The sequence below is a fragment of the Oncorhynchus mykiss genome, chromosome 15 (genome assembly GCF_057628025.1).
Source record: "Oncorhynchus mykiss isolate SJ-2025 chromosome 15, ASM5762802v1, whole genome shotgun sequence".
NCBI lineage: Eukaryota > Metazoa > Chordata > Actinopteri > Salmoniformes > Salmonidae > Oncorhynchus > Oncorhynchus mykiss.
The window spans coordinates 74335392-74350000 of record NC_143036.1 but is presented as its reverse complement, the minus strand read 5'-3'; the positions used below and the strand labels follow the sequence as shown (position 1 = coordinate 74350000).

At 50.2% G+C, this 14609-nt stretch overlaps 1 protein-coding gene across 5 annotated transcripts in view; it reads left to right on the top strand.

Annotated features, from left to right (window-relative positions):
• LOC149978188 (proline-rich protein 5-like) overlaps nt 1-13911 on the top strand; it is a 58190-nt gene extending 44279 nt beyond the window's left edge. For all 5 annotated transcript variants that reach the window (XM_090201178.1, XM_090201179.1, XM_090201180.1 and 2 more), the window contains 2 exons: nt 11796-11937; nt 12994-13911. In XM_090201178.1, the coding sequence (XP_090057304.1) occupies nt 11796-11937; nt 12994-13628 (777 nt within the window). In that variant the 3' untranslated portion in view covers nt 13629-13911. The remainder of the gene's footprint in view (nt 1-11795; nt 11938-12993) is intronic.
• The last annotated feature ends 698 nt before the right edge of the window (nt 13912-14609 follow it).

The window sequence follows — 14609 nt, the reverse complement described above, 5'->3', positions numbered from 1 at the left end:
AACTGTGCCTGATAGAAAACTGAGGAAAACATTGACTAGGTACAGACTCAGTGACCACAGTCTGTCTACAGACAAACCTGGCTGCCCAGAGAGGACAGTCTGGCTATAGAGACCGGTCGTCACAGACAAACCTGGCTTCCCAGAGAGGACAGGCTGGCTATAGAGACCGGTCGTCACAGACGAACCTGGCTGCCCAGAGAGGACAGTCTGGCTATAGAGACCGGTCGTCACAGACAAACCTGGCTGCCCAGAGAGGACAGTCTGGCTATAGAGACCGGTCGTCACAGACAAACCTGGCTGCCCAGAGAGGACAGTCTGGCTGTAGAGACCGGTCGTCACAGACAACCTGGCTGCCCAGAGAGGACAGGCTGGCTATAGAGACCGGTCGTCACAGACGAACCTGGCTGCCCAGAGAGGACAGGCTGGCTATAGAGACCGGTCGTCACAGACAAACCTGGCTGCCCAGAGAGGACAGTCTGGCTATAGAGACCGGTCGTCACAGACAAACCTGGCTGCCCAGAGAGGACAGTCTGGCTATAGAGACCGGTCGTCACAGACAGGACAGGCTGGCTATAGAGACCGGTCGTCACAGACAAACCTGGCTGCCCAGAGAGGACAGGCTGGCTATAGAGACCGGTCGTCACAGACAAACCTGGCTGCCCAGAGAGGACAGGCTGGCTATAGAGACCGGTCGTCACAGACAAACCTGGCTGCCCAGAGAGGACAGGCTGGCTGTAGAGACCGGTCGTCACAGACAAACCTGGCTGCCCAGAGAGGACAGGCTGGCTATAGAGACCGGTCGTCACAGACAAACCTGGCTGCCCAGAGAGGACAGTCTGGCTGTAGAGACCGGTCGTCACAGACAAACCTGGCTGCCCAGAGAGGACAGGCTGGCTATAGAGACCGGTCGTCACAGACGAACCTGGCTGCCCAGAGAGGACAGGCTGGCTATAGAGACCGGTCATCACAGACGAACCTGGCTGCCCAGAGAGGACAGGCTGGCTATAGAGACCGGTCGTCACAGACAAACCTGGCTGCCCAGAGAGGACAGTCTGGCTATAGAGACCGGTCGTCACAGACAAACCTGGCTGCCCAGAGAGGACAGGCTGGCTATAGAGACCGGTCGTCACAGACAAACCTGGCTGCCCAGAGAGGACAGGCTGGCTATAGAGACCGGTCGTCACAGACAAACCTGGCTGCCCAGAGAGGACAGGCTGGCTATAGAGACCGGTCGTCACAGACAAACCTGGCTGCCCAGAGAGGACAGGCTGGCTATAGAGACCGGTCGTCACAGACAAACCTGGCTGCCCAGAGAGGACAGTCTGGCTATAGAGACCGGTCGTCACAGACAAACCTGGCTGCCCAGAGAGGACAGTCTGGCTATAGAGACCGGTCGTCACAGACAAACCTGGCTGCCCAGAGAGGACAGTCTGGCTATAGAGACCGGTCGTCACAGACAAACCTGGCTGCCCAGAGAGGACAGGCTGGCTATAGAGACCGGTCGTCACAGACGAACCTGGCTGCTCAGAGAGGACAGTCTGGCTATAGAGACCGGTCGTCACAGACAAACCTGGCTGCCCAGAGAGGACAGGCTGGCTATAGAGACCGGTCGTCACAGACAAACCTGGCTGCCCAGAGAGGACAGGCTGGCTATAGAGACCGGTCGTCACAGACAAACCTGGCTGCCCAGAGAGGACAGTCTGGCTATAGAGACCGGTCGTCACAGACGAACCTGGCTGCCCAGAGAGGACAGTCTGGCTATAGAGACCGGTCGTCACAGACGAACCTGGCTGCCCAGAGAGGACAGGCTGGCTATAGAGACCGGTCGTCACAGACAAACCTGGCTGCCCAGAGAGGACAGTCTGGCTATAGAGACCGGTCGTCACAGACAAACCTGGCTGCCCAGAGAGGACAGTCTGGCTATAGAGACCGGTCGTCACAGACAAACCTGGCTGCCCAGAGAGGACAGTCTGGCTATAGAGACCGGTCGTCACAGACAAACCTGGCTGCCCAGAGAGGACAGTCTGGCTATAGAGACCGGTCGTCACAGACAAACCTGGCTGCCCAGAGAGGACAGTCTGGCTATAGAGACCGGTCGTCACAGACGAACCTGGCTGCCCAGAGAGGACAGGCTGTGCTCACTCTGCTCCAGGGGAGAGGTAGAGACAGAACTGCATTTCCTATTACACTGGCAAATACTCAGATCTAAGATAATAATTATTTCCCAAAATTATCATTCAGAAACTGTCAAATATATTTAACTATAAAATAAAAAAAGCCAATATGTGCAGTTTTGGCAGCCAGCTATGTGTCCTCCTGACACAACCTGAGGGACAGCCAGCTATGTGTCCTCCTGACACAACCTGAGGGACAGCCAGCTATGTGTCCTCCTGACACAACCTGAGGGACAGACAGCTATGTGTCCTCCTGACACAACCTGAGGGACAGCCAGCTATGTGTCCTCCTGACACAACCTGAGGGACAGCCAGCTATGTGTCCTCCTGACACAACCTGAGGGACAGCAGCTATGTGTCCTCCTGACACAACCTGAGGGACAGCCAGCTATGTGTCCTCCTGACACAACCTGAGGGACAGACAGCTATGTGTCCTCCTGACACAACCTGAGGGACAGACAGCTATGTGTCCTCCTGACACAACCTGAGGGACAGCCAGCTATGTGTCCTCCTGACACAACCTGAGGGACAGACAGCTATGTGTCCTCCTGACACAACCTGAGGGACAGACAGCTATGTGTCCTCCTGACACAACCTGAGGGACAGCCAGCTATGTGTCCTCCTGACACAACCTGAGGGACAGCCAGCAAAAAGTGTAGAGCCTTACCATCTGTAGAGCATTACCATCTGTAGAGCGCTACCCTCTGTAGAGCCTTAACCTCTGTAGAGCCTTACCATCTGTAGAGCCTTACCATCTGTAGAGCATTACCCTCTGTAGAGCCTTACCCTCTGTAGAGCATTACCATCTGTAGAGCCTTACCCTCTGTAGAGCATTACCATCTGTAGAGCCTTACCCTCTGTAGAGCATTAACCTCTGTAGAGCCTTACCATCTGTAGAGCGCTACCCTCTGTAGAGCATTACCCTCTGTAGAGCCTTACCATCTGTAGAGCCTTACCATCTGTAGAGCATTACCATCTGTAGAGCCTTACCCTCTGTAGAGCATTAACCTCTGTAGAGCCTTACGATCTGTAGAGCATTACCCTCTGTAGAGCATTAACCTCTGTAGAGCCTTACCATCTGTAGAGCCGTACCATCTGTAGAGCATTACCATCTGTAGAGCCTTACCCTCTGTAGCGCATTAACCTCTGTAGAGCCTTACGATCTGTAGAGCACTACCATCTGTAGAGCCTTACCCTCTGTAGAGAATTAACCTCTGTAGAGCCTTACGATCTGTAGAGCACTACCCTCTGTAGAGCATTACCCTCTGTAGAGCACTGCCCTCTGTAGAGCACTACCCTCTGTAGAGCATTACCCTCTGTAGAGCGCTACCCTCTGTAGAACACTACCCTCTGTAGAGCACTACCCTCTGTAGAGCATTACCCCCTGTACAGCCTTACCATCTGTAGAGCATTACCCTCTGTGAAGCATTACCCTCTGTAGAGCATTACCCTCTGTATAGCCTTACCATATGTAGAGCATTACCATATGTAGAGCATTACCCTCTGTGGAGCATTACCCTCTGTAGAGCCTTGTGGTCGGATGCCAAGCTGTTGCCATACCAAGCAGTGATGCAGCTAGTCAAGATGCTCTCTGTGGTGCAGCTGTAGATGTTTTTAAGGATTGGTTGTTTTGACTTCCTGGTTGACCCCAGGTCAGAAGCTACTGGTTGTTTTGACCTCCTGGTTGCCCCCAAGTCAGAAGCTACTGGTTGTTTTGACTTCCTGGTTGACCCCAGGTCAGAAGCTACTGGTTGTTTTGACTTCCTGGTTGACCCCAGGTCAGAAGCTACTGGTTGTTTTGACTTCCTGGTTGCCTCCTGGTCAGAAGCTACTGGTTGTTTTGACTTCCTGGTTGCCACCAGGTCAGAAGCTACTGGTTGTTTTGACTTCCTGGTTGACCCCAGGTCAGAAGCTACTGGTTGTTTTGACTTCCTGGTTGACCCCAGGTCAGAAGCTACTGGTTGTTTTGACTTCCTGGTTGACCCCAGGTCAGAAGCTACTGGTTGTTTTGACTTCCTGGTTGCCTCCAGGTCAGAAGCTACTGGTTGTTTTGACTTCCTGGTTGCCACCAGGTCAGAAGCTACTGGTTGTTTTGACTTCCTGGTTGACCCCAGGTCAGAAGCTACTGGTTGTTTTGACTTCCTGGTTGCCCCCAGGTCAGAAGCTACTGGTTGTTTTGACTTCCTGGTTGCCCCCAGGTCAGAAGCTACTGGTTGTTTTGACTTCCTGGTTGACCCCAGGTCAGAAGCTACTGGTTGTTTTGACTTCCTGGTTGACCCCAGGTCAGAAGCTACTGGTTGTTTTGACTTCCTGGTTGACCCCAGGTCAGAAGCTACTGGTTGTTTTGACTTCCTGGTTGACCCCAGGTCAGAAGCTACTGGTTGTTTTTACTTCCTGGTTGACCCCAGGTCAGAAGCTACTGGTTGTTTTGACTTCCTGGTTGACCCCAGGTCAGAAGCTACTGGTTGTTTTGACTTCCTGGTTGACCCCAGGTCAGAAGCTACTGGATTCTCTGGCAGAGACGTGGGACTTCTTCTCTCCATGCTTCAGACTATCTTCTATAATTCCACATCAACATCAATATAAAATAGTAACTGCATACGAAGTAAGACATCTGTCATATTGGGCTGAGTTATGTGCAGTTATCTGGATCATCTCTGTTCTCAGTGGTTAGCATGATGCCAGACCAGATCATCTCTCAGTGGTTAGCATGATGCCAGACAAGATCATCTCTCAGTGGTTAGCATGATGCCAGACCAGATCATCTCTCAGTGGTTAGCATGATGCCAGACCAGATCATCTCTCAGTGGTTAGCATGATGCCAGACCAGATAATCTCTCAGTGGTTAGCATGATGCCAGACCAGATCATCTCTCAGTGGTTAGCATGATGCCAGACCAGACCAGATCATCTCTCAGTGGTAAGCAGGATTTGAGACCAGATCATCTCTGTTCTCAGTGGTTAGCAGGATGCCAGACCAGATTATTTATTTTCTCAGTGGTTAGCAGGATGCCAGACCAGACCAGATCATCTCTGTGGTTAGCAGGATGCCAGACCAGATCATCTCTGTTCTCAGTGATTAGCAGGATGCCAGACCAGACCAGATCATCTCTCAGTGGTTAGCAGGATGTGAGACCAGATCATCTCTGTTCTCAGTGATTAGCAGGATGCCAGACCAGATCATCTCTCAGTGGTTAGCAGGATACCAGACCAGATCATCTCTCAGTGGTCAGCAGGATGCCAGACCAGATCATCTCTCAGTGGTCAGCAGGATGCCAGACCAGAGAGAGTGTGATATAGTGAGCAGGATGCCAGACCAGAGGGAGTGTGATATAGTGAGCAGGATGCCAGACCAGAGAGAGTGTGATATAGTGAGCAGGATGCCAGACCAGAGAGATTGTGATATAGTGAGCAGGATGCCAGACCAGAGAGAGTGTGATATAGTGAGCAGGATGCCAGACCAGAGAGAGTGTGATATAGTGAGCAGGATGCCAGACCAGAGGGAGTGTGATATAGTGAGCAGGATGCCAGACCAGAGGGAGTGTGATATAGTGAGCAGGATGCCAGACCAGAGGGAGTGTGATATAGTGAGCAGGATGCCAGACCAGAGGGAGTGTGATATAGTGAGCAGGATGCCAGACCAGAGGGAGTGTGATATAGTGAGCAGGATGCCAGACCAGAGAGAGTGTGATATAGTGAGCAGGATGCCAGACCAGAGGGAGTGTGATGTAGTGAGCAGGATGCCAGACCAGAGAGAGTGTGATATAGTGAGCAGGATGCCAGACCAGAGGGAGTGTGATATAGTGAGCAGGATGCCAGACCAGAGAGAGTGTGATATAGTGAGCAGGATGCCAGACCAGAGGGAGTGTGATATAGTGAGCAGGATGCCAGACCATAGAGAGTGTGATATAGTGAGCAGGATGCCAGACCAGAGGGAGTGTGATATAGTGAGCAGGATGCCAGACCAGAGGGAGTGTGATATAGTGAGCAGGATGCCAGACCACAGAGAGTGTGATATAGTGAGCAGGATGCCAGACCAGAGGGAGTGTGATATAGTGAGCATGATGCCAGACCAGAGAGAGTGTGATATAGTGAGCAGGATGCCAGACCAGAGAGAGTGTGATATAGTGAGCAGGATGCCAGACCAGAGAGAGTGTGATATAGTGAGCAGGATGCCAGACCAGAGAGAGTGTGATATAGTGAGCAGGATGCCAGACCAGAGGGAGTGTGATATAGTGAGCAGGATGCCAGACCAGAGAGAGTGTGATATAGTGAGCAGGATGCCAGACCAGAGAAAGTGTGATATAGTGAGCAGGATGCCAGACCAGAGGGAGTGTGATATAGTGAGCAGGATGCCAGACCAGAGAGAGTGTGATATAGTGAGCAGGATGCCAGACCAGAGGGAGTGTGATATAGTGAGCAGGATGCCAGACCAGAGAGTGTGATATAGTGAGCAGGATGCCAGACCAAAGGGAGTGTGATATAGTGAGCAGGATGCCAGACCAGAGAGAGTGTGATATAGTGAGCAGGATGCCAGACCAGAGAGTGTGATATAGTGAGCAGGATGCCAGACCAGAGAGTGTGATATAGTGAGCAGGATGCCAGACCAGAGGGAGTGTGATATAGTGAGCAGGATGCCAGACCAGAGGGAGTGTGATATAGTGAGCAGGATGCCAGACCAGAGAGTGTGATATAGTGAGCAGGATGCCAGACCAGAGGGAGTGTGATATAGTGAGCAGGATGCCAGACCAGAGAGTGTGATATAGTGAGCAGGATGCCAGACCAGAGAGTGTGATATAGTGAGCAGGATGCCAGACCAGAGGGAGTGTGATATAGTGAGCAGGATGCCAGACCAGAGAGTGTGATATAGTGAGCAGGATGCCAGACCAGAGGGAGTGTGATATAGTGAGCAGGATGCCAGACCAGAGAGAGTATGATATAGTGAGCAGGATGCCAGACCAGAGAGTGTGATATAGTGAGCAGGAGAGCGATGTGACAGGAAACAGTCAGAGTGAAGTCAGAAAGGAGACTTCTTCCCATGAGAATAACAGTTACATGTAGTGGAGATACTTTTAGTCATTTCCATATTAATTCAACATTTACCAATCTTTTTTTTTTGGCATCCATATATATATTTTTCCGACATCCATATATATGTCATTTTCATTCATGTTATAATATATTAACATTAAGATTCATATGTAAACAGATGTCGACCCCCACCTCAGTTTATGTGTGTATGCATGCGTCTGTGTCTGTGACTTCGCTGCACAGTTCTCCACTGACATCATTAGAGTGACTGGGTGACCCAGATCTGCTGTCTCCTCTCTGCCAGCCAGACGCCAGGAGCCAGGGACAAACTGGAGCACACAGGAGTAGAGTAGTAGAGAGTAGATAGTAGAGTAGAAAGAGAAACCAGAGAGATGGATAAAGAGACTGAGAGATGGACAGAGAAAGAGACTGAGGGATAAACAGAGCGAGAGACAGGAAGTAAGGGTGATAGATACAAATAACCTATACTAGGAGACAGAGGTTTAATGGAGAACACAGGGAAGGATAGAAAGACTCCCTCATTTGCAGCAGAAATAGAAAGAGAGCAGAGAACAGGACCAAGGGAGAGGAGAGAACAGAGAACAGGACCAAGAGAACAGAGAACAGGACCAAGAGAGAGGAGAGAACAGAGAACAGGACCAACAGAACAGAGAACATGACAAAAAGAGAGGAGAGAACAGGACCAAGAGAACAGAGAACAGGACCAAGAGAGAGGAAAGAACAGAGGACAGGACCAAGAGAGAGGAGAGAACAGAGAACAGGACCAAGAGAGAGGAGAGAACAGGACCAAGAGAACAGAGAACAGGACCAAGAGAGAGGAGAGAACAGGACCAAGAGAACAGAGAACAGGACCAAGAGAGAAGAGAGAACAGGACCAAGAGAACAGAGAACAGGACCAAGATAGAGGAGAGAACAGGACCAAGAGAACAGAGAACAGGACCAAGAGAGAACAGAGAACAGGACCAAGAGAGAGGAGAGAACAGGACCAAGAGAACAGAGAACAGGACCAAGAGAGAGGAGAGAACAGAGAACAGGACCAAGAGAGAGGAGAGAACAGAGAACAGGACCAAGAGAACAGAGAACAGGACCAAGAGAGAGGAGAGAACAGAGAACAGGACCAAGAGAACTGAGAACATGACAAAGAGAGAGGAGATAACAGAGAACAGGACCAAGAGAACAGGACCAAGATAGGGGAGAGAACAGAGAACAGGACGGAGAGACAGGAGAGAACAGAGAATAGGACCAAGAGAGAGGAGAGAACAGAGAACAGGACCAAGAGAGAGGAGAGAACAGAGAACAGGACCAAGAGAGAGGAGAGAATAGGACCAAGAGAACAGAGAACAGGACCAAGAGAGAGGAGAGAACAGGACCAAGAGAACAGAGAACAGGACCAAGAGAGAGGAGAGAACAGGACCAAGAGAGAGGAGAGAACAGGACCAAGATAGAGGAGAGAACAGGACCAAGAGAACAGAGAACAGGACCAAGGGAGAGGAGAGAACAGGACCAAGAGAGAGGAGAGAACAGGACCAAGATAGAGGAGAGAACAGGACCAAGATAGAGGAGAGAACAGGACCAAGATAGAGGAGAGAACAGGACCAAGAGAACAGAGAACAGGACCAAGAGAGAACAGAGAACAGTACCAAGAGAGAGGAGAGAACAGGACCAAGAGAACAGAGAACAGGACCAAGAGAGAGGAGAGAACAGGACCCAGAGAACAGGACCAAGAGAACATAGAACAGGACCAAGAGAGAGGAGAGAACAAGACCAAGAGAACAGAGAACAGGACCAAGAAAGATGAGAGAACAGAGAACAGGACCAAGAGAACAGAGAACATGACAAAGAGAGAGGAGAGAACAGGACCAAGAGAACAGAGAACAGGACCAAGAGAACATAGAACAGGACCAAGAGAGAGGAGACAACAGGACCAAGAGAGAGGAGAGAACAGAGAACAGGACCAAGAGAGAGGAGAGAACAGGACCAAGAGAGAGAAGAGAACAGGACCAAGAGAGAGGAGAGAACAGAGAACAGGACCAAGAGAACAGAGAACATGACCAAGAGAGAGGAGACAACAGGACCAAGAGAGAGGAGAGAACAGAGAACAGGACCAAGAGAGAGGAGAGAACAGGACCAAGAGAGAGAAGAGAACAGGACCAAGAGAACAGGACCAAGAGAGGATAGAGGAGAGAACAGGACCAAGAGAGAGGAGAGAACAGAGAACCAGGACCAATAGAGAGGAGAGAACAGGACCAAGAGAGAACAGAGAACAGGACCAAGAGAACAGAGAACATGACCAAGATACCAGAGAACAGGACCAAGAGAGGAGGGCTACTCTTGTCTGTCTGTCTCTCTCTCTCCCTTTCCCCCTCCCCCTTTCTCATTACTCTGTGGTACAGCTTGGGTGACACCTTACACTGGAGACACCATTCTATCTAAGTGGCCTGTATTGCTCACTGGGCCACATCTGCTACTGATTAAAGTGTCCAGAGGGCACACAGACAAAGGATCAGTTTGTTTTGACAAGGGAAGAATGTACGTTTTGTTGAAGTTTTGTTCCCATACCCCAATGGCAATGGATCTCTCTCTCCTCTCTCTCTGTCTCTCTCTCTCTCTCTCTGTCTCTCTCTCTCTCTCTCTGTCTCTCTCTCTCTCTGTCTCTCTCTCTTTCTCTCCCTCTCTCTCTCTCTCTCTCTCTCTCTCTCCTCTCTCTGTCTCTCTCTCTCTCTCCTCTCTCTCCTCTCCTCTCTCTCTCTCTGTCTCTCTCTCTCTCCTCTCCCTCTCTCTCTGTCTCTCCTCTCTCTCTTCTCTCTCTTCTCTCTCTTCTCTCTCCTCTCTCTCTCTGTATCTCTCTCTCTCTCTCGCTGTCTCTCCTCTCTCTCTCTCTCCTCTCTCCTCTCTCTCTCTTTCCTCTCTCTCTCTCTCTCTCTCTCTCTCTCTCTCTCTCTCTGGTCTTGGTCTTTGTTGTAACAGCTTTCATCTGTGAACAATTTCTCTCCATTTTACTTGTTTTGCATTGATGTCATTACTCCAGTCAATGCATTGATGTGGTGGTTGTCAAACTCTGGTTAGCTAGATGTTTTATGTTGTGGTTGAGTGAGTCAATGTATTATCGGAAGACAGTCTCCCTTCACCAATGTTTTGTTCCTTTTCAGGTTTCATGACAAAATAGTTCTGGTAAAGAAGTTGTTCTGGAAAGGATTTGGGTAAATTAAGTCCCAAACAAGCAAACTAGTTCCAGATCTCCCCATAATAGGTATTTAGTGTCATTAGCGAACACTCAGTCTGGGACTTTCCATGGTGTGTACGTGTAATTTTACTGTCAATGATCGGTACAGGGTAGGACAGTTACTGTCTCTCCTCTGACAGGCAGTTAGTTACTGTCTCTCCTCTGACAGACAGTCAGTTACTGTCTCTCCTCTGACAGACAGTTAGTTACTGTCTCTCCTCTGACAGACAGTCAGTTACTGTCTCTCCTCTGACAGACAGACAGTTACTGTCTCTCCTCTGACAGACAGTTAGTTACTGTCTCTCCTCTGACAGACAGTCAGTTACTGTCTCTCCTCTGACAGACAGACAGTTACTGTCTCTCCTCTGACAGACAGTTAGTTACTGTCTCTCCTCTGACAGACAGTTAGTTACTGTCTCTCCTCTGACAGACAGTTAGTTACTGTCTCTCCTCTGACAGACAGTTAGTTACTGTCTCTCCTCTGACAGACAGTTAGTTACTGTCTCTCCTCTGATATACAGTTAGTTACTGTCTCTCCTCTGACAGACAGTCAGTTACTGTCTCTCCTCTGACAGACAGTTAGTTACTGTCCTCTGACAGACAGTTAGTTACTGTCCTCTGATATACAGTTAGTTAGTTAGTTACTGTCTCTCCTCTGATATAGTTACTCAGTTACTTTCCTCCAGCTCAGTATTTACTCAGTGTTTTCTGCATGCTCTTACCCTGCCCCCTTTCTTTCTGTTCTGTCCTAAACAACAAGCACAGAGCCCTCTAATGGACAATGTATTTCCTCAGAAACTAAGATTTCAATAGACTCAAATATGGTTATGGTTTGAGGACAGATTTATTTTAGGTGGTTGACAAATGATAAGCACTGATTTTTGAGTGTACAGCAGGTGTGGTGTCCTGTGGGAGTTTCAGTGTGTGTGTGTGTGTGTGTGTCTTCGTCTTCCAGGGTGTCCATGAGTCTAGAGGAGTGACTGAGGACTAACTGTGATGTGTGTGTTCCAGGGTGTCCATGAGTCTAGAGGAGTGACTGAGGACTAACTGTGTTGTGTGTGTTCCAGGGTGTCCATGAGTCTAGATGAGTGACTGAGGACTAACTGTGATGTGTGTGTTCCAGGGTGTCCATGAGTCTAGAGGAGTGACTGAGGACTAACTGTGATGTGTGTGTTCCAGGGTGTCCATGAGTCTAGAGGAGTGACTGAGGACTAACTGTGATGTGTGTGTTCCAGGGTGTCCATGAGTCTAGAGGAGTGACTGAGGACTAACTGTGATGTGTGTGTTCCAGGGTGTCCATGAGTCTAGAGGAGTGACTGAGGACTAACTGTGATGTGTGTGTTCCAGGGTGTCCATGAGTCTAGAGGAGTGACTGAGGAGTACCTGCGTCTGGAAGCTTTGGTTCAGAAGGTGGTGTCTCCATACCTGGGAACCCACGGCCTCTACTCCAACGACGGATCCTCAATGCAATACTCCTCCTGCGTACTGGGTAGTTAGACGAATACTCATACAGCTAAATTATTTAGATTTCATCATGCATGTTATTTACTCTCCATTCACAGCTGTTCAGCTGTTGTGCTGTTAGTTTCCTGTGTTATACGGGTCTAGACGGCCTCAACGTCTTCTTTCTCTCCTTCACTCACCCCTCTTCACCCCTCCTCCTATCCTCATCCCTCTTCACCCCTCCTCCTATCCTCAACCCTCTTCACCCCTCCTCCTATCCTCATCCCTCTTCACCCCTCCTCCTATCCTCATCCCTCTTCACCCCTCCTCCTATCCTCAACCCTCTTCACCCCTCCTCCTATCCTCATCCCTCTTCACCCCTCCTCCTATCCTCATCCCTCTTCACCCCTCATCCCTCTTCACCCCTCCTCCTATCCTCATCCCTCTTCACCCCTCCTCCTATCCTCATCCCTCTTCACTCCTCATCCCTCTTCACCCCTCCTCCTATCCTCATCCCTCTTCACCCCTCCTCCTATCCTCATCTCTCTTCACCCCTCATCCCTCTTCACCCCTCCTCCTATCCTCATCCCTCTTCACCCCTCCTCCTATCCTCATCCCTCTTCACCCCTCCTCCTATCCTCATCCCTCTTCACCCCTCCTCCTATCCTCATCCCTCTTCACCCCTCATCCCTCTTCACTCCTCCTCCTATCCTCATCCCTCTTCACCCCTCCTCCTATCCTCATCCCTCTTCACCCCTCCTCCTATCCTCATCCCTCTTCACCCCTCCTCCTATCCTCATCCCTCTTCACCCCTCCTCCTATCCTCATCCCTCTTCACTCCTCCTCCTATCCTCATCCCTCTTCACCCCTCCTCCTATCCTCATCCCTCTTCACCCCTCATCCCTCTTCACCCCTCCTCCTATCCTCATCCCTCTTCACTCCTCCTCCTATCCTCATCCCTCTTCACTCCTCCTCCTATCCTCATCCCTCTTCACCCCTCCTCCTATCCTCATCCCTCTTCACTCCTCCTCCTATCCTCATCCCTCTTCACTCCTCCTCCTATCCTCATCCCTCTTCACTCCTCCTCCTATCGTCTCTCCAGAAAAGCGTCTGCAGCGGTGCTGGCCCAAGTCAGGCGACGCCCCCGTGAAGAACCTGGTGATGCGCTCCAAGTCCTACAACGTGCCCATGTTGACGCCTGTGGTGGAGTATGATACCGAGACAGGCTCCGTGAGCAGCATGGGCATCCGCCGCCATTCCGTCTGCGAGATGACTTCCTGTCTGGAAGAAGGCGCCATCAACGACATCAGCACCACTTCCTCCCTGGCCTCCGCGGCCCAGCCGGGCCTTTCCTCCCTGGAGCAGGACCTCAGCCTGACAGGGGTTGTTTGTGGTGGAGGTGGTGGAAGTCTGGATCTCTGTGGGTCTGTGGGGTCTGAGTCTTTAGGGTCCCACCTCCAGCCCTCCATCTTTCAGGACTCTCACTCCCCAGGACCCTTCCTCCACGGCGGGGAGGAGTCGACGGTGTCCCCCTCTGTTCTGTGTCAGGTCCACTCTGGCTCAGAGACGGGGTCGATCCCCAGCTGTTCCTCCAGCCCGGAGACAGTGGTAGATCAGATACTGGACTCTATGGACTCTGACCCTGATGGCATCTTCATAGACTTCTCCCACCACAGCTGCTCAGACTCTTCCTCCTCTGGTTACAGCAGGGAGAGTGGTAGACAGAGTGTGGTGTAATTTGGGGTTTTCTGGTAGCTAATCACAGGTGGATGATCTATGTGATTGCCTGCTTATTCACTACTGATTTCTGGAAAATCTGTGACTAGTGAGAAAGTGTCTGGAGATTTGCAGCCCTAGAGGTCTGATGAATCTCAAGGGATTATCACACGTACTGACACCATCTGTGCTCCACTCACACCGTCGTCTCTAAAAACACACCGCTCTTTCTAGGGCCTATTTTTCATGGAATATTTCTACAGTAAATTCCTTTTTATTAAAAATGTATTTTGCTTGATTTTCACTTCTAGTGCTTCATTGTGTTTGTATTGCTGATGCTCAGTGACTGACAACTTTGAAACAGTCTGAGGTGTCTCTTCAAGTCTTGTGAAAGGCCCAGTGGAAAGGAGGAGAGATCAATCAGACCTAGCTAAGCTCTCTGGGATAACCCACACCTGGTTCACCAGAGGTCATGAGTTCATTGCTTTCGCAACATGTCTCTTGTTCAAGAGGCAGTGCTGGGGTGAGGAGATAAGATAGTGTTCACATGTCTTCATTTCAAGCAGTAGGTATCGTGTAGGCCTGGGTGATATTTCTGCCACAGTGATCTGTGGCTGGGCCTTTGTTTCTGCTTCAACATCGCCCCCATGTGGACGGGATGTGCAAGTGCCTGCTGCGCCAGAGTCAAATCTTAATGTCAAATACACAAAGAGATGTGTTTTGGAATGTGAAGGGATCTGGTGACTCAGTGGTAAGGATCTCACCCCATAAGCATGGGGTCGTAGGTATGTTTCCTGACAAAACCTGGAGGACTGTGACAACTGCTGGGGGTTTCCCCTCCTGTGAACAGCAGCAGTTATGGGGGAAAACCTCTGGGAAAAGTAGACCTGTAGGTTTTTAAAAAAGATCCATTTGAAAATTAAGGGTCTACTTTCTCAGAGGTTTATGACCACAACACATCCTGATCCAGAGCTGTGACTTGAACCTACAACCCTGAACATA